General features: G+C 38.2%; 1 protein-coding gene across 1 annotated transcript in view; it reads left to right on the top strand.

The window, feature by feature from the left end:
• Positions 1 to 20787, top strand: part of ADARB2 (adenosine deaminase RNA specific B2 (inactive)) — a 391861-nt gene that overhangs the window by 256956 nt on the left and 114118 nt on the right. Inside the window, exon 3 of the mRNA XM_088150229.1 lies at positions 13800 to 13886. Coding sequence (XP_088006355.1) covers positions 13800 to 13886 — 87 coding nt within the window. The remainder of the gene's footprint in view (positions 1 to 13799; positions 13887 to 20787) is intronic.

Below are 20787 nucleotides of genomic sequence, written 5' to 3'. Positions count from 1 at the left end.
TACAAAAAAGATGCTGAGGCCCTATAAAGAGCGCAGAGAAGAGCAACAAAGATGATAAGGGGTCTGGAGGCTAAATCCTATGAAGAACGGCTGAGGGAACTGGGTATGTTTAGCTTAACCAAGAAAAAACTGAGGGGAGACATGATAGCAGTCTTCCAATACTTGAAGGGCTGCCACAGGGAAAGGGCGTCAATTTATTCTCCATAGCCCCTGAGGGTAGAACAAGAAGCAATGGGTGGAAGCTCATCAGAGGGAGATCTAACCTGGAAATAAGGAGGAATTTCCTGACAGTGAGAACTGTTAGGCAGGGGAACAGCTGGCCTCCCAGAGTTGTGGGTACTCCATCGCTGGAGGTTTTCAAGAAAAGATTGGAAACCATTTGTCTGAGATGGTATGAAGACTCCTGCCTTGGGCAGGGGTTTGGATTAGAAGACCTCTAAGGTCCCTTCGAACCCTATGATTCTATTATTCTATCCAGTACCTTCTCAGCAACTGCTTCCCTTTCCCTAGACTTTCTGCTTACTTTCTGTCTCTCCTAGGCTCAGTTAAACGAAAACATAAAAAGGTGAGAAAGTAAGATCAGCCAAGGTGGGTCAGATTAAAGTCCCATTTAGTCAATATTCTGTTCCTTAGTGGGATATCAATGGGATACCATTGATATTATTCTCAAGGGGAAAAAAATTGTAGCACAGAAGCACAGATAGCACAGAAGTTCTTACAATGCTGGAGTTTTGATAACAGAGTCCTTTTACATAACGGTATAATGTTTTTGTTTGAATATTTACTTTTTGTGTCTTTTACTGACTTTTGCAATAGCGATTTAAAAAAAAAAAAGCTAAAGACTCACTGGTTTTAAGACTGCATCGATCAATTAGTGGTAGTCCCTCATCTGGTAGTAATATAAGAGTAGCCTATTTTTTTTCCTCTTTAAATATGTGACTGTGTTGCCACACAATATCACATTCTTCAGAAAACAACCTGGAAGTAATCCATACTATCTGCATTCTTTATTTATCCAAATCCCAAGTCAGCCCCCCAAATTTTCTAAGTAATCCAGGCTGTTGTTTGGGAGGAAGCTGTATGGCTTGTTTTTGTTTTTAAGGTTAGAAATCAACAAGATCTCCAGCAGCTTATGAAATAACTAACTCATTTCTAGAAAAGGTATTGACTTTGCTTATAGTCAAGAGGGATTTTGGCAGCACACTGTAAAGGGACAAAGATGCAGACTTCTCATTATTATCTCTGATGGGGTCTGCATACTGTGTCTTGCCCTCACTCTTTTCCGAAGGCTAACTTTCAGAGGTTGCCAGATGCTCAGTTGCATAGTTCTTCAGCATTTTTCTCAACCTGTCTCCTTAATGGAAAAGACATTGCTTCTAATTTGGGGGAGAGGTGAGTCTCCTAAGTGGGTTATATAATCATTGCACAGTCATCTGTCCAGGTGTCTGTAGCCTACCTGTCTTTCCAGTTTCAACTCAGTCTCAAGGAAAGACATCATAAGAGAACTGCTGCCGTACGTTGGCCAGCTGGGCTGTCAGGGAAGTGTCAGAGCGATAAGATGTGTAACAGAAAACAATACCAATATAGCTCAGAAACACTACTCCAACAGTAGAGCTCAGAAACACTACAGTACCTTCAAAAAATTGAAATAAAATTTTGAGCAACCTGAGGATTCAGGAGAAGACTTTTTCACAGGGGGGAAAAAAAAACTTTCAGGAAATTGGAAGAAAAATTCTACATGGCATTGCCACAAATATTCAGCCATCTGAAATTCACAGGAGAATTTAGCTAAGGCAGTGTTGTCCAAACTTGGCCACTTTAAGATGAGTGGACTTCAACTCCCAGAATTCCCCAGCCAGCATCTTAAAGTGGCCAAGTTTGGACAACACTGAGCTAAAGCTTCTGCAGCATGGCCAGTTAAGTGGAAATCCAGAAACCCCTAAGTGGTGATTCAATGCAACGTTGGATTCATTGCAATGTTGGATTCATTGATTTTAACCCCATCTTAGACCCATGTTAGATTCAGTGGTCCTAAACCAGAATTTCAGCAGCTATGCTTTGTTGAGTGAGGCAGCTGCCAGCCAAATTTCTCTGTAGAACGGCATAGCATCACCACTGCAGGTTACCAGAGAATAGCCTTACAGCATCCTTGGCAGGGTGTCAGATTCAGGAGATCCTAAGAAAATGGATTCCTGATCTTATAAAGCTATAAGAAAAGAGGATATATCCTTTCAAGGAAATTGTTTAGGTGATCTCAGCATCAATATCTAGCATAAGCATATAATTCTTGTATCTCGACTCCAAAGAACTTGGTCCCCAACTTTGGTCCTCTTCAGATAATTGGACTACAGCTTCCTACATTTCAAGCCAACGTGGCCATGATCTGAGAAATCTGAGAGATGGAGTCTAGCACTTCTGGAAGGCATCAAGGGATGAAAAGATGCCCTTCGCCCTCTTGGTTCCTTCTACCCAGCCTCTATATTAATTCCTCAGATCTTTAGAATCACACTCAGTTGGCATCAGTGCCACCATCCTGGAAATACTGAAGACTCAGCAATCCGCCATGCCCTCTAGCTAATCAATAGGAAAACCCAAAAATCTGCATCCAGCAACCACATCACCCCATCTGCACATTTACTTTGTGCTGCATCTTTTTCTTCAGCAATTTCCAAAAATAACTTAGTTGCTGTGAGGGTAAATAGCAAAACAGCGCCTGTGCCCACTTTAGAAAAACTGAAGAGCTGTCATGGTGGTATAGAGAGCAGGAAACTAGGAGAAGGTAGTGGGGTGAGAGGGGAGTTCCCATTAATGGGAAGATATCAATTTCAGCTGCAAAACTGAATATGCAATTGTTCCTTTTGTACTGCAGCATTGATTATGTACCATTAAGTTGGTGTCAAGTGTTAGCAACCACATAGATAGATTTGCTCCAGGACAATCTTTCCCCAACCTGGTTCCTTAGATCTTCTGCTGGTGCACCTATCACCACTATGATTGAGTCCATCCACATTGCTGCTAGTCATCCTCTTTTTCTCTTTCGCAGCATTACAGACTTTTCAAGAGAGGTACGTCTTTGCATAATGTGGCCAAAATAAAATAATTTGAGCCTGGTCATGTTTCTCATATAAGAATTCTGGATTGATTTGTTATATGATACATTTGTTTGTTTTCTTGGCTATCCATGGTATTCCCGGAGGTCTTCTCCCAAGTTCAAAAGTGTCAGTACTCTTTCTATCCTGCTTCTTCAAAGTCCGACTTTTGCTTCCATAGAGGGTCACATAAAAATCCCTTGCCTATGCAGTTTTGATCTTTGTAGGTATAGGCTCCTTCTCAGTTCAGAGAGCTTCTGGAATTCTTTCCTTTTTTTTTCCTTCTGCTTTCATCTTCAGTGTCTTTACAGAAGTTGTAGTAATACTGCTTGTTGTCTCTTCTAGCCGCCTCTGAAATTCTTTGTTAAGTTCCTTCATGGGATCTTTATGCTTCTTGGCTTTGGCTCCTCTTCTCTTCCTGACCACCATTTGTTCTGACATCCAGTTTTGTTTGGTTTTTTTACCCGTTTCTTGGTCTTCAGCGGTCTCTTTTTAAATTCATCTTTAACAGCTTTAATTTCATTCTACAGTTCTGCTTCCCTATCAGTGAGGTTCAAAGCAATTCCTGATGTTTTCCTTGAAAATGGTGGGCATATGTTCAAGATCATATCATGGAAACTTTCTTCTTCCACTTTAGCTCGACAGGGTACTTGCACATGAGCAGTTCATGATCTGTTCCACAATCAGCCCCTGGCCCCATCTCTGTGCTTTCAACTAACTTCTTCCACCTCCTTTTACTAATAATATAGTCAATTTGATTTCTGTGTACTCCATCTAGTGATGTCTATGTACTGTATATAGGCATTGTTTTAGTTGTTGGAAGACTGAATAAATAATTTGATTGGCAAAAATTGATAAATTGTTCCCCTGCTTCATTGCAGTTTCCTAATCCAAATATAGTCCAACTATACTTTCCTCTTTAATTTTTCCAGCATAAGCATTCCAGTCTCCAACAACAAGCAGCACATCTTGTTTGCATGTTCTGTTGATTTCAGTTTGAAGTTAACCACAACATTCATCAGCCTCCTCCTCTTCTGCATCAGTGGTTAGAGCATTATGCTTTGATAATGATACTTGGATAATACTGCAGTAGAGCTGGAAGTTAATGTGCTTTGCTGCATAACAAAGACAAGAGCACATGACCAGACAGATGTCGGTCTGATCTGGGAGTGATGGAAATGCCATGTGTGATGGTGCCCTCTGCTTATAGCCCCAATGACCCTGTCCTCACTGCTGATGTCAGAAGAGAAGCAGCAATCTGCAACAGGATCATTGCAAAGGAGAAGGTGCTGACTTTACCCTGTCCCCAGCAATCATATGTATGCCAACCATATGACCAAGTATCCATTGCAGCTCTTAAGTTGAAAATGTGGTCCACCCCTTGCTTAGAATGACATTTTCACCCATGCTTTGCTTGTTAATGTGAAGTGATTTACCCAAGCTATTGTCATCGTGCCCTCACCCCTCTTAAACAGATGTAACTCCTCTGCCTCCCCTGTCTAAAAATGCACCATTTTTCTCTGCCTCTAAGAGAATCCTGGAATGGAATGAGCAGTAAAAGATCAACTCATGATGTAAAGCAGAGGCTAGAGAGGATTAAGGTTAAATATGCATTATAAGAGAAGATCAAATCTCACCCAGTTTCTGGTAGATACAGGATTAAACAGAGAGCCTTTAATCATTAATCATTTACCTTGCCTTTCAAAAGCCATGTAGAAAAGAAATAGCAAATCAGCTTTTATTCTACAGCCTTTCTAGATTTTTAGATTTTTTAAATTTTAAACTAGAGACAGACAGGGGGGATTGCATAAAAATTTAAAATGTTGTGACATTTATGGTTGGATCTATACCTGCCTTCCCACGTATATTTTATACATATGTCATAGATGATATGAATCCCCATAAAGTCTTATCCTGGTGTTGGGTAGGGAGTTCTTTATTGTGCATAATCACACCATAAATAAAAATGCCCTCAAATCAAACTCAACTTCTGGTGAATACATGAATGCATCCATGCAGGGTTTTTTGGTAACAATATGGGAATGACTTGGCAGTGCTTTCTTCTGGGAGTTTTTTGTGACTCCCCATTCCGATCTACAGCCCTGGAATTTCCTAGTGGTCTCCTATTCAGGTACTAACCAGGTCCAATCCTGCTTAGCTTCCCAGTCTACACAAGGTTGGCCAGATGTTGCCATCTGCTGAAGCTGAATCTACTATGTGCATCCGATTAGGGTATGTACAATTAAGCTGAGTTGCATCATTTTATAAATCAACTTTTCAACGAGACTCCAATTTGTAAGCAAAGCTCCATATCAGGTTTATATTTTTAACCTGGTATTTATATAGCATAGGTGTCATTTTAAGCATAAGGTAGCAGTAAACCAGTTGATGCAGATGCTATTAATCAGAAGACAAGTAACCTTTTCTAGTAAGGTTCGGATTATATATAATTGTATCACTGAAGAACAAAACAATAACAGCTTTCTGAAGTGCATGCCACAATCTTCAGCCTCTTTTAGGCCTAAAATAAAATGATAATGTTGGAATGTGCACTGACAGAGAGTGCCTGCCCAATAGCTAACTCTGGGATGGCAATATATTATTTCTAGTATCAGAGACAATATGATTATGGATGCCAGTCCTTGAGGAATGTACAGGTTCTATGATACTCATTTCCTGCTTTAGGGCTTCCCAGAAGCATTTAATTGGCAAGAAATAAAGCTTGTGAAGAAAGAGCCAGTGGTTCCCAGGCCAAAGAAAATGGTTATGTCAATGTTGAGTAGGTATCTCCCAGCCTCAAGGCTGCAAAGTGAATGGCTTTCCATTGACTCAAAAAGTTAGAAGGAAAAGGCCTAAACTCTGGGAGGTAGATGATACAGGTCGTCCTCGTTTAACAACCATTTGTTTAACAATGAAGTTACGATGGCCTCAAAAATGGTGCTGTATGGCTCATAAAGCACTTCCGGCCATCGTAAAATGTTGCACTGCCCCCCCACCATCATGTGGCCACATTTCAGACGCTTGGCAACTGGCTTGCGTTTACAACCAGTTGCCAAGAGCCCCATGATCATGTGATCACCATTTGCAATCTTCTCTGCTGGCTTCCCCAGAAAGTCAGTGGGAAAGCCAGCAAGGAAGATTGCAAGTGGAGGGGATGGAGGGGAGCTGAAATCCTTCTGTGGTCTACAGGAACAGAGCTCAAATCCCGAAGGTTTGAATTCCATTCCTCCAATCCCACAAAGGATTTCCCCTGCATGCACAAAGGGGAGGGGAAACCCTTCAGCAGGCTGCAGGAACATTTGAGAGTGAAATGAAAGGGCTGCCTGCCAGGAGGATTTCAGCTCCACGCAGAGCTGAAATCCTTCAGCAGGCAGTTCTTTCACTCCATCCACTTAACAACCCAGGAGATCACTGGGAGTGCCCAAATCGCAGTCGCCGAGCGAAGCAGTCATGTGGACATCTCGTTTAATGACCACTTTGCTCAACAATCAAGATTCCGGTCCTAATTGTGGTCATTAAGTGAGGGCTGCAGATAGACAGACAGATGTAGACATAGACATAGTGTCTATCTATATCTATGACACTTAGATTACTGTGTATTACAATAAGCAGGCCTTCTGTGCTCATTCTTGTCTGCACTAAAGAATTAATTTAGCTGAATGAGGTCTGTGAACTTTTGCTGAGCACTCTTTTCCAGAATAAAGGGTTAGTGCCTGGAAAGCCAAGAGTTACATCTAGGCCGGGAAGAAGCTTACAGAAAGTTGATAACAGAATACTGGATTAGATACAAGGATTTTCCTAGAATGGATTAATAAAGAAGAACAAAACCTCTACAAAGCAAGATGGTACCATCTATATTTTGTCAGGATGGGTGCGCTTCTCTTCCAAGGACTGCATGTGAGAGATCTGGAGAGAAGTGCTTCAGAGAGACTCCACCTTAATTAACTCATTATATCTGTGGCTGGAAAATTACTATTACAGTTTTCAAGATTCTGTATTTACCCAGACTAGCATTAAGGATGCCTTAGGGATATCTCTGTTGTTCTTGCCTACTTGATCTTGCTTGCTATGGGGGGGGTCTGTATTACACAAGCTCCGTCCAGGGCTTCAGATCTCACACATAATGAATATGCCACAGGAAAAGGAGACTTTAAATTTCACCGACCTTCAACTTCTTTGAGGCTCTTTATGAATTCCAGCTTACAGTTTGAAATGGTACAGTCCACACATTCTTTTATCCACATCAGTAAAAAGATCGTTTTGAAAAGAAATGTTCTACAAAGTGGAATGATTTTGCAACTGAATGAAAGTTTGATGAAGAAAATCAGTGGATGCTGTCCCAGCAACAAATGAGTAAAGCAAGGTCAGACTTACGATTTGATCTTTTAAGACAGCAAATTGTTAGTTATCTAATTTGGTATTGTTGTATTTTTAATGCCAAAGAAAGAAAGTGTCAGATTTTTGAATCAGATTCTAAAATAACTTGAATGAGATTTGGATATTCATCCTGATGAAGAGAAGTATAAATTACTGCTAAGCCACTGGCAGTAGAATATCTTAGGTCAATTCTCATTCATGGAAAAAAGTAATATCTGTATTTCCACTCTAGTTCTATTAAAATCTTACAAGACTATTGGAAGATTTGGAACAGATAATTTTGTAGATAACTGAGTTTTACATCAAGGCAGACTACTGACCTTAATAGGGAAATGATTTTAAGATTTGCACATCTGGTATATTATTGCTTTATATCATGTACATTCCTGCAGCTCTTAGCAACCCACTAAATATTTAAAAAGTGTATTTTAGCAGCAGTTTCTACAAATGAATGTAAATGGGCATTTCAATAAACATATCCCACGAGTCCTTCAGCATTTCCTAACAACCCACTCCAAGCCAGCTTGAAAATGAACAACCACTTACAGCATGTAGTATGTTGCATTACTTGTAGTAAACAGCACAATAAAATAAGTTTAAAAAAACAAAAAGAATTCTAGTGCATGAGATGGATTTTCAATAAAAGAGGCAAAGTATATGTGTGGTCTCTATTAGATTCCATGGAAATCAATCTGAAATCTGGTTCAGGCTACTAAAATTAGATTTAGAAACTATTTAATTTGGTTCAAGAGTGCTTTTCCCCTTCTGTCGCCTAGCCAGAGGACACAAAGAGATAAAATACCTAGAGCTATTATTACTTTATGGGCACCTTCATCTCTGAGTGAGGATTATACCAAATTATGCATTTCTCAGCAGTCCAGCTCAAGTGGTCATAGCAATCAACAAATAGTGGTGGGTTTTTTTTTTCAAATATTTAAAAAAGCCTTTGATTCTGCTTTTACTTTTACACTTAACATTCTTTGTGAGATGCTTAAAGAAAAGAAATATGAGTGTTCCAAGTATATATCCTGATTATTTCTAGAGGAAGATGAATATGTGCTATTGTTATATAGTGGGACTGATCAGTGTTAGTAAACAACCAAAAGCCACTAATTACCAAATAGCATTCTTGAACTAAACATCTGCAGGGGGCAGGAGAAAGCAAGTGATGTCACGTGCATCATGACATCACACAACTGCTGAAAATTACATATGGTACATCATGATGTGACTGATTCAGATTACATAATTCACATCTGCATGATGGCATCATGATGCATGTGATGTCATTGTAGCTCCTACTGAACAGCTGTGACTATTTGTAGCCTTTCTGGACTAATTTCTCCCTTAAGAATTTCCCCCAAGCTTTGAGATGGGCTCTTGTTCAGAAGCTAGGAAGCAAGGCCTTTTCTATGGCAGAGCAAAAGCTGCATCACCCTCTCTTGGGGGAATCTGTTAGGCTTCTTCTGTTCATGCGTTTAGATGAGTATTTATGACACATTTGTTTCAGTAGAGTTTTGATTACTTCTGATTGCCATGTTTAAATATTCACTGAAGCCACTGATGCCGTAAGTGGCATCAGTGAATATGTTAGATTCATTTTATTTTATTTATTTTATCAAATATTTGGTCAAGATCAAAAGGTTAATTTGTTAAGGAATGCAGGTTGTTCACAATTTGAATGTCATTTACAGAAAAGGGGGCTCTGTAGATGCAGTGAAAGATATAGATGCAGGAAACTGCTTTATGCTAGGTCAGACTATTTGTCTATCTAGGTTAGCTTGGTACTCTCCCAATAACTTGGGGGACTCCAATTCCAAGAATTCAGAGTACCACCCAATCAGAGAGAAGTGGAAGGCTGAACTACCCTAATAGCTGTAGCTCAGCTAAGCCAAAATTAATTTCATAACTGTATGTTTACATATGGATTTTTTAAAAAGTAATGCCGTTCCAAATTTCTCATCAGCCCCATACATTTTGGAGACCAGATGAAAGCTGAAAATTGCTAAAATAGAGGAATGCAAGTGTCTCCCTCTCCCACTCACCCCCACCCATAAACGCCCAAGCTCTTTAACCCTTTGATCATTGCACACATTTGATCATTTGTAATTGCACGTGACTTCTAATTTATAGGATACTCCTTCTTCCAATATTGCTTTTTATAAAACAATTCCATTTAAGAAATCAGCAACATGCAAATAGCTTAGAATCATCAATTAGAATATGATGGTAATGGAAGTAATTCCCTGAAACATCACTAATACTTATGTGGCAAACTACCAGTTGCCATCTGTCTAATCCCTGTAAAATCAGAGAATATATAAAACACAATTATTAATTGCACTCATTAGCTTCTGAGCAAAAAGAGCAATACTGTACCGCATTTACAAAAATGTATGAAGTAAATTTGAGTAAGAAAATAAGACATTACCCATTCTTGGTTTTTTTAAATCAAGAGAACATAAAGAGTGGTGTCTATAGCACTGTGTTGGCTCCCCTAGCTGCTCTTTAAGAAGGCTACAGAGATATGTGATCTGGCTAAACTCAAAAAAGGGGTTCAGGATGGAAGAGACTGTGGGTTCACCTATAATGTCGACACTGTACCAGTGTAATTCAGTTAGCCCAACTCTTTACTTGCCTAAAGAGCAGATCAAGAATAACTGTGTTTCTACTACAACAGGTTTCCCCAACCTGAAATCCTTCAGATAGGTTAGATATCTATTCCTATCATTCCCAGCCAGCATAGCCAAGCATGGACATGTTTGGGTGAATTGGAAATTGGCATTCAACACATCTGGAGGCCACCAGGATAGAGAAAGCTGTACTGAATCATGGGATGATGTATCACCATGAACTGAGCTCATATTATCTCCAAAAATGCTTCATGGTGGAGTCACCCTGTGCAACCGTTTCCCTTTCAGTTAAGCATGCAGGAATCAAATGTTTGTGAAATGGAGGGTTGTGTGCATACGAATGAGCCCAACACATCGATTAATCAAATGAGGAGGTGGTTATGAAAAGAATGTGCCTGGCAGACTGGCCCTAGTTTCCAACCTCGGTGACTATCAGTGAATTCTCAAGTACAGTTATTTGGCTCATCCAATAGAGAAAGGGGTGATCATGTTATATGCTTAGAATTCTTTCTGATATGCATCATGGAGCATAAAGCTCTTTGGTTATTAGTCATAGTGGTTATAAATTATCTGTAGCATCATAAGCTTATCAATATTGGTAGCCTGGTAATGTGAACGGAATGGTGTACCAAGGTCATGGTTTACTTGTTTGTTTTCTACAGACATCTGATTGGTCAATAGGGGGACTGAATGCTGGATTAGAAAATTGCTGGACTTTGAGTGGGATCCTGTATGGTTCTTGGCTGTGCTTTCAGTTTCACTGCTACAAACCAGGGTTATATTTTTGTATTCAGTCCAGTGCATGTCTGTTCAGAAGTCAGTTCTTTTCAGTGCATAACAATATTATTGTCTAGTACATTATGCCTAAACTTGCCGCTATATACAGGTAGTCCTCACTTACCAACTACAATTGAGACCTCAACATCACATGACCATGATGGACTTACAACATCATTTCCCTTTCAGTTGTTAAGTGAGTCGCTGTAGGTCATTAGGTGAGACATCATGTGACTGCACCTTGTGATTTTACTACCAGCTTCTCCACTGACTCTGCTTGTTGGAAGCCTGTTGCAAAGTGCCTGAATGTTGATCACATGGGGATCTTGCAACAGTCATAAATGTGAGAACTGGTTATAAAGTTACTTTTTCAGAGCTGTTGTAACTTCAAGCAATTGCTAAACAGGGCAGTCATTAAGTGAGGTCTACCTGTATAGTGTTCCAACACCTCTGTGTGTTTTTTGTGTATTTGTTTTTATTTATTTTATTTTTTATTTATGCAATGTGTATGCCCTCCCACCTTGGCAAATGACTCTGGGCAGTGAACAATCTTAATTTTTTTTTTTTTAAATCCCCATCACAAATACAAAAATTAAAATTCACAAGCATCTGGCTTCACACAATACACTTAACCTACTGTAGTGGGGAGCAGCTGGCCCTTTAAATCACAAGCCTTCTCTGCCCAGAGGGAGTCACCTGACCCGACAGCCAATCAAGGAAAAGGAGGGGGTTCTGTCAGGTTTTGGGCGGGAAGAGTTTTGGCAGCTTTTGTGAGGGAGTTGCCTGAACTCCTGGAGGAGGCGGTTGCCTCAGACAAGGCTGGAAACTGTGTTCTTTAGCTATAGTTAGAGCTATGTTAGAGGGTTGGGGTTTTTTTCTTTTTTGGTATTTTATCTCTTTTTAACTGTGTGTGGTATGTGGGGAAACGTATCTGCTTTTGGCACCTATCATGAAGGTAATTTTTGTTTAAATCCTGGAGTTCACCAGCAAACCCCCACAAATTTTATTTTCCCTTTTTGTCTTTAGCCAGGCCCAGGGAGGGGCAAGGATTTCCCCTTCAATCCTCTCCTGTCTCCTCAGAAGGTTGGTGGGGAGGGGAGAAACCAGTTTATAACCAGGAGGGGGAGGCAGGATGGCAAAGAGGCTGTTCACCCTCGGTGGCAGGTTACCTCAGAACTGAGAGGATACCTGACTGCTAAATTAACCTCTTTTAAAAATTTGAACTTTAACAAAATGGGAGCCTAACCAAATCTGATATTGATCATGAATATGATATTGTACAAAATGGATTAATGAACCAGGGACTGTCAAATGCCATCCCCACCCCATCAAAAAATACATTATACAAATGCAGCGGTTGGTAGCTGACCTAATTAAAGATCAGCTGCACAAAGGCAAAAAAAAATAGGTCATTCAACAACACCTCCCCCGCCCGTTATGTTGAAATAGCCAGCTCATAGTGCATAGCTTTACCACTTGTATGCAACCTGGCTATGGAGCCTTCACAACAGAACCCTTCATAACATTAATTCTGTGTCTAAGTAAGGTTTCCGACTCAGACACTATTTCAAAATAAAAGTCTTTCATTTCTGCCATGGCACTCAATGGGCTGATATGTTTTGTCTTATTTAAAAAATACATTTTTAAAAAATTGTAAAAGTGCTTCAGATTCAGAAGTGATGGGTTTTACACTTACGTATGGTTTGTCTTATTTAAAAAATATCTTTTAAAAAAAATGTAAATGTTTTCTAGTTTCAGAAGTTCCATTCCAACTACCATTCAGCACTTCCCATTCAGCATTCCAGTGTTACAATGTTACCATGCCAAGCAACAGGATGGAAGGATGTTCAGATAGATAGATAGATAGACAGACAGACAGACAGACAGACAGACAGATAGATAGATATCCAAACTGATGTTTGCCAGCAGACAATTCCATTTCATGTTCATTTCATCTTTCTTACTGTTGTTCTCTATTTAGCACACATTTTTTCTATCATGTGCAGTGCACTTCTTCTGATAGATCCCTTATTTAAAATTTATTTTAAATTTATTCTCCCATTGATTTCTCACAAATATTATCAGCTCCTACTTCTTTTAGATCAAAGCAAGTGGCAGAACCCAGCTGACCTTGGCTGATATGGAAAACACTTAACCAGGATTGGACCTGTTTAGTACCTGGATGAGAGACCATTAAGAAATTCCGGGGCTACAGGCTAGACTTGGGAGTTAAAATGCATCCCAGAATTAGCCTCTTCCATACTGTTGCCAAGAAAACCAGGAATCAAGATTGAGAAAGTCTTTACTTATTTCTTTTACCTGCATAGTTAATCTTTCATTTGATAACCAATAGGGGATCATTCACCGATTTGGTCTTTTTAAACTGAGTCTTAGGACCACAGGACCACAGCTGTATTCAAGTCAAATTTTGGTTTCATTCCAGAAGTGACAATGAAGGAGCTGCAGGCTGAAAGAATTTAACGTCACCATATAATTGGAAAGTAGCCAGATGATAACATAGGTATAGAATTTTTAAAATGGGCACTCAAATGTTTATTCTGCTGCACTTAACATTTAATTCTAGCTAATCTAGAACTGATTAGCAATTAGAATTCCACCTACATACTCCATTTTCATGATTCTCTTTACCACTAGAATGGTTGGTTGCAAGCCCAATTTCCCTTCTCAAATGTTTAAATAGTAATGAATGGAACAAAATAAATCCAGGTTGACCACATCTCTACTAAAAATGAAAAATGCTAAATAATAAAGGTAAGTTGATTCAGTGACTTAAGCTAGGTATTAATTGGATATGAATACAGAATTGATATAAAAGAAATATACTTGACTGGCTTTGGATTTGGAAAAAACAACCTCACTATTTCATAAATATGTGTCCTTCTGTCCTTTTGTCTCCTTACAGAAAAAGTAAGCATTTTGTCGACTTTCATTGCACCCTTCAAGTATTTGAATCCTGCAGCAGCGAACATGGAAGATGAGGACAATTTAAGTAAGCAGTTTATCTTCTTCATGTGGATCAGACAGAAAGTACTGTATCATATATCTCACATTTTCCTGTAACAAGAATTGCAGAGTCCATTTTTGGAATTTTAAGGAATGAAAAGTGGAAATAAATCTGTTTCTCTGCTGAATCTTTTAATATTAAGCCAGCCTATTTGCCATTTATGGTGATCTACAGGAGCTTGTTAAACATTATTTTTGCATATGCAGGGCTGAGAAAAAAAGCATATTTATAGAATGTAAATGTGTGCATGATAGGAGATATGAATATATGTTGCATCTTATTGTAGAGATATTAGTGTTCACAACTGGAAAACATCATTGCATTTCCTTGTATAAGCTACCATCTTTAGGGTCCTGCAGGTAGGAACAGAGATTTGCATTTGTTTAACTTATTGCCAGAAAAAGTCATAGCCTCATCAAAATCAGGTAGAGAAAAAGCTGTTGGTGGTCCTATTGATATAACTGCCGGAGTGAAGCCCATATCCTGTCAAAGAGCCTGAATATCTCCAGATTGATTTTGAAGTGAAATTCATCATTTCCAAGTATGTCAGTAAGTGAGGGAGGTGAAACCTCTTCTCACTCTATACTTTGTGTGATGCAGATGGACAGCAAGTAGCAGGTTCTCCATGAGAAGGTCAAGGAAAGTGAGAACTATCAGAATGTCCGGAGTAGGAGATAAAGGGTGTCAATTCACCATTCACAATCTACAGGTGACAGCCTTAACAGAGTCAGGCTGCATTGCAAGCATCATGAACATAAATGATGAGAAATATTTTTACATGTGCCGTAAAAGATATGTTGATGGCCCAGGCTTTGGCTTGATAGATCATGATGACTGAAGAACAGCTGTTCAGACACTGCAGCCACCATCCTACTCACTCTTTTCCCATAGTAGGGAAAATTTGAGGGGAAAAATTAAAATGGGCTGCTTCTTCTTTGTAGGGAATTTTATGATTTCTTTTTCACAAGAACCACTAATAAAATAGATATAGATATGTATATGGAAGTGTGCTGGTTTAGACCACACCTGGTAAAAAAAAATGGGCCATATGCAGCCTCTAAAACTTTGCATATGGAGATATCTCAAAAACTGTTTATTTTCAGTGTGATGGAACAGAAAAAATAATTACATGCATAACTGGAGAGTTTGAATACCTATAAATGAAAATAAAATTTAGTGTTTGTCTTGGCCTTACCCTACATTTTAGAAAGTTATCAACACTTAAAGCTAAGCATGATCCTCTGCCCAGAAAGGAACAGTGCCTCCTGGCCTGTTCTCAGCCCTTCAAGATAGACCACAAGGAACTCTGCTTTATTTTGCAGGGTATAATAACAGAATCTTGAAAGTCTGGCAGGATTTCTCTCTCTCCCAAGAGAATCAAGGTGGGGTAGTCTTGAGTTTCTTTCTTACTCTCTCCTCTCTTTCAGGACAAAGCTGGTGTTTATATGACCATCCTTGCATTCCTCTCCCAAGGTTATCTTTGTACCCCTCTATACCCATCAAGTCCAGCACCTATCAAGTCCAGGGTTCAGGTCACAGAGTAGTCAGCACAGTGCTTCTGGATAGCCTACAAGCATACATGACATTGAACATATATTGACTTTAATGTGCAAAATATGCAAATTATGTAATTTATATCAGTTGTGGAGGCAGCTAATACAAATTATATAATCTGCATGCATTTGCTAATGCAAATGATACAGTATTTGATCACACCATGACTTACACAATGAGCTGCACCTCTCTCCCAGATGCTCATGCTTAGAAATGGTACAGTTCTCTCCTAGTTGTCTTCCAGAGACAGTGTTCCTAGGCATATGGTTTTGAGTATCAGAGATAAGACATTTTCATTGTTACTAGCAGCCATCAATAATCTTATCCTCAAGGTATATATACATTCTCCTTTAAAGCCATCCAAGTATGTCACCTAAGAGTGAATTTCATATTTAGCTATGGTTGGGGTGAAGAACCCGTTATGTCTGTCCTGAATCTCTACCATTTATGTTGACTGAAGTTGAACTATTATGCCACTTCTCCTTTTTTTTCCACACTTTATACATAGCTCAAATGTTAATTTGTTAATTTTCTAAGCTAAAAAATTGCAAATGTAGCCTGCTACAAGAGATTGTTTCCCTTAATTTCATCACTGCATTTATCCTTTTCTACATCTCTTCCAGTTTTATAATGTTCCTTTTGAAGTGCAGCAACCAGAACCATAGATAGTATTCCAAGTATAGTCACACCATTGACTTTTATGAAGGCATTATGATATTGGCAGTTTTGTTTTTTATTCCTTTCCTAATGACCCATGACAAGGAACAAATCAGCCTTTTTAACAGCAGACACTGGCCTATGTTTTCCTCATGCTGTTTGCCACAACTCCAAGATCTTTTTCTTGGTCAGATGGAAGTACCACTAACTTTTTCGTTAATGCACTCTATGAACACTAACTATACTTTTAAAATCTACCTTCTGATCAATTTGCATTCTTCCAATTGATTTGTTATTTTGGCATAAGTGTAAAAATGTCCTTTTATGGAAATATTGCATGCTTATCTCTATTCCATTGCTGCACTTTTATCAATAAGTTACAGAGACTATCAGGTGTGTATAGGGGGTCAACAACATCAAAATGGTAGTATGGTACAACAGTCACCTACCCTTTTTTTACAGGCATGTGATGCAAAGGGGCTGGGGCTTCTATTGCCCAGTAACACCCACCATTTTAATGCTATTGACACCCCCTTCCAATGAATGCCCCTGCAGGCTATCTTAAAAGTTCTTCCAGTAATTCATAGATGCAACTATGAATTGCATGACAAAGAAAGTGAAAAATTTGCATCATCCCCCCTCCCTTTTTCAGAAACTGGGAAGTATTTGTGCTTTCTTCCTTTAGTCTCTTGCCTAAACATGCTCACTTCTAAAACTTTTCCAATTTTTTCCAAAAAGTTAGAAATTACTCTTTGGTGATTATATATACCCTACATGCAGATGTGAGCAAGCACACATACCACTTAACAGAGCTAGCAAAAATATAGCTTGATGTTTATTTATTAAACATCAGCAAACATCAAAAACCTAACTGGCAAAATGGGATGAAAGGTAGGCAAAACTAGGGAAAGAGAGACATGAACAACAGACAAGATGAAGGCAGGGGGTTTAATCTCAATAATCAGGTTCCTCTCTATTAATTATCCCAGTTAGTCTGCACTATACTTGTAGATGTCCTCATATTTGTTTAAGACTCATGGAACAAGAATGCTAACCCTCACACTGGTATAGACAGGACAGTTTAATCTTTTAACTTAAGAGATAATTTTACTTCAGCAGAGAGAGTTGAGCTAAATAGCCTTCTCGTTTTTCTAGTCTATTCTTAATTCGTCTTTCACATAACTCTTGAAAATGGAATTAAGAAGTAAAATAATCTTTATATTTATAGAATTTAGAAGTCTGGATCCATGTATAAGAAATGCTTGTGGTGACTGCTTGGGTATTTTTGTAAGCAGAAAGTGCTATATTGTTGGCTGGGAACCTGAATGATTTGCAGCAAATGTTAGGTAGATTGTATGATGCATTGAAAAGCATAGATCTGAAAACGAACGTATCAAAAGCCAAGGTGGTTGTGTTTGACAGGAAAAATGGTGTGAACAATTATAAAAACCAGAACAAGCAGATGAAGGCAGGATTAGGGTTAGCTTTAGGATGAATTTTTATATTTAGTGGTATTCTTATGTTACATGTTTTGATAGGGATTGTTTGATGGAAAAACTTCAGTATAAACATTTCTGTTCACAGTATTTGAAGTTAGGATCGGAGATAGACTTCTTTGAGATCTATGATTAAATTTAATGGGAGACTCAAGTTTTTATCATTATTGGAGTCTTACATTCAAAAAATCTCTATTGGCATTAGGATGAAGGTAGGGTTAGGATTTGGCATCCTTTAGATCTGTGGTTCAGTGTTGTGTGTGGATTAGCTCTAGAATGGGTTTTCACTGTTATAATCTTACATTTATGATTTGTTTGTTTTTTATTCCTGGCAGCTGCCTGGACTAGTCCCTGCAGTTTTGTTGACAAAGTTTTTTGGAAGTGGTTTGCCATTACATGCTTCCTAGGGCAGAGAGAAAGTGATTGACCCAAAGTCACCCAGCTGGCTTCATGTCTAAGGCAGACTAGAACTCATGATCTCCCGGTTTTTAGCCTGATTCCTTAACCAGTACACCAAACTGGGTCTCTTGGAATAACTTTGCCAGGGTAATTTTTAGGATAAAAATTTATATTGGCATAAAGGTGAAAATAGGGCTTGGGCTAGGCTTCCTTAAGGTCTATTGTTATATTTATTTGGTTGGTTAGCTTTTCAGTGACTTGCTATTATCAGTGGTAATTTTACTGTTCTATTACGGGATTGCTTGCCATGGTGTAAAACATTTGCATTGGCATTAGTGTGCCAGTGGAGAAATTGATGAGGGAGAGTTTTTATGGTTAGTGCTGGCCTTAGATTTTTGTTATGGTAGGGATTTTGTGCCTGTAAGTGTTTAGGGTAAGACTTTTCTGTTGACATTAGAGGGAAGATAGCATTGGTGTTAGGCTTCTTTGAGGTCCGTGGTTCAATTTGCTATGAGGCTTAGGTTAGTAAGAAACCAGTCAAGGTTGACTGGTGAATCTAACTGGTTCTAGATTTGTCCCATATATCCCTTTGTCAAGTCATCAGGAGCATTATCTGTTTAAATTGCTGGTGCTGATCTGCCATGCATACAGGAACACCCCGTTATTTGAAAACCTTGATTGCAATTCATGCTCGGTGCACTGAGCTCAATAGCGGAATCAAGGTCAATTAGTTTTTCCTCCTTGGGGGGCCTTTTCCCATTTGGCTGCTGTTCTCTGGAGTCAAGTCCCCCTTGTGCTACATCTGGAGTCTGATCTGTAGTGGTTCTTTTTGCAGGACCTTTATGAAGATGGAAAAACCTCTCATTATTTGCTTTAGATTTATATTAAAGTTTTGCTAGTATTAGGAAATGTACATATTAGTTATTAGATTGTATTAGGAAATTGTTACATTGATTATTAAAATATTTTATTATGACATACTATGCTTGTTTATATATTTAATTTTCATTTATCTGTACTATGCTTAGTTATAACCACACATTAACTAAAATTACTACTGTTAGTAGTAATTTGTGTACCTTACTAGAATATGAATATATATATATATATATATATATATATATATATATATATATATAAAATTGTCACTCTCATTAAAAAACAACTCTGAATGCTTACTAAAGATGGAAAAATAAATGAAGAAATTTTAAGATGTACAAATGCAGGTAAAATGGTATGTGGCCTGTTGTAAGGAATGAATATTTGTCAGATAAAGTGAAAATGGAGCCCACTTTGTTATATGGAAATGAGATTTCCAGCTGAATGCAGTGGCAACAGGGTACTTAAAAGATATATGGTCAAAAATGAATTTATACTAAAGGAAGGTTGACTGAATACAATGCAAAAGAAGAACTTGGATGTGAATTGGTCATGTAAAGAGAATTGAATTACAAAATAAATATCTGAAGGATGAACGAATGGACTGAAAGCCGGGATAAGACATAAAAGTTGGGATTGGATGAAATTTATGAGTTTAGACGCAGAAGACCATTTATAAGATTGGAAAGAAGAGGAAGTTAATGAATGGCGCTTGTTATGAACTAGATTTAGCTATATTTTCTTTCCTTTTTTCAATCTCATGTCTTTAATTTCTTAGCTTTCATTCTCCCTGTTGATATAAGAGTACTCTCTTCATATGGAAATAAGTCACAACCTGGAATATGTTCTTTGCAAATAATTGTAATGAAAACATTATTGCCATACATTTTTCCCACCAAACATTTTAGCTACCTGAATAATCTTCAAGAGGAACATCATTATCACTTCAAATGTAGCATGGAGTATCAGATTGCTGATTCTTCTGACTTGTGACCCAGAGACAGAAGCAGTACCATTTTAGTGGTGCAGTCCTCAGCAGCACTTCATGATGCAACTGTGCCAGTTAACATTGTCCTACATAATGACCAGAAAGGAGAAAAGGCATGACTCAGACAAAAGGAAGAAGAAAATTAACAGAGAGATCTAGGATGAATCTTCACAAATTTACAAATACAAACTGTTCATTTTCATTCTGTTAAATGAAATTAAGTAAAGATTTTGGAACAAATAATTTCTTCAATCTCATATAAATAGTTTAATAATCCTACCATCCCAGCTGTTTTCATGCTGGAAGCACATTTTATATTTGAGCCAAGACTAAGAAGTGAGGTCATGACAAAATGTAAAGTTGGTTTAAATTAATTTATATTGAATGAAAATGGCATTAATAAAATACACTTAATATGATTGCTTCCCCTACATTTAGTAAATATTTCCCCTACATTTAGTGATTTTCCCCCTTTCATCCTATGAAAATATGAAAAATAATAATTTGGTGGCAACCATAGATTGGAACCGAAGGTTTGGGAAGATTGCAGGTAGCCTTGCTTTATATAGTATTTGTCTTATATCACTTACTGCAGGGTGGTTTTTGGCGCCTCCATTCAACTCATTTTCCTGGCCTTAGACTTTTTATTCCAAAGTTTGTCCTGATAGCCTCATCGTGGATGAATGAGATAGTCAGGTTCTAAAATGGTAGAACAGATTGGAATAGGGGGAACCAATTGTTTAAATTCCTCTAAAACAAAACAATTATTTTCTTCGGTCCTTTGACAGTACATGAGTACAATATAACAAGTCACACATTTCCACCAATCTCTGGCTGAAAAATAACAGAAATAAATTTAAGAGAAGCAGATACAAAATTCTTGTAGGAAAAAGAAAATGTGCCTTCATAATAG

This window comes from Python bivittatus, unplaced genomic scaffold (genome assembly GCF_059951505.1).
Source record: "Python bivittatus isolate LINGU-HERP-01145 unplaced genomic scaffold, Pbiv_v1 ctg000610_np1212, whole genome shotgun sequence".
NCBI classification, from domain to species: Eukaryota; Metazoa; Chordata; class Lepidosauria; order Squamata; family Pythonidae; genus Python; species Python bivittatus.
Note: the sequence above shows the minus strand (reverse complement) of the source record. Positions and strands in the feature narration are given on the sequence as shown.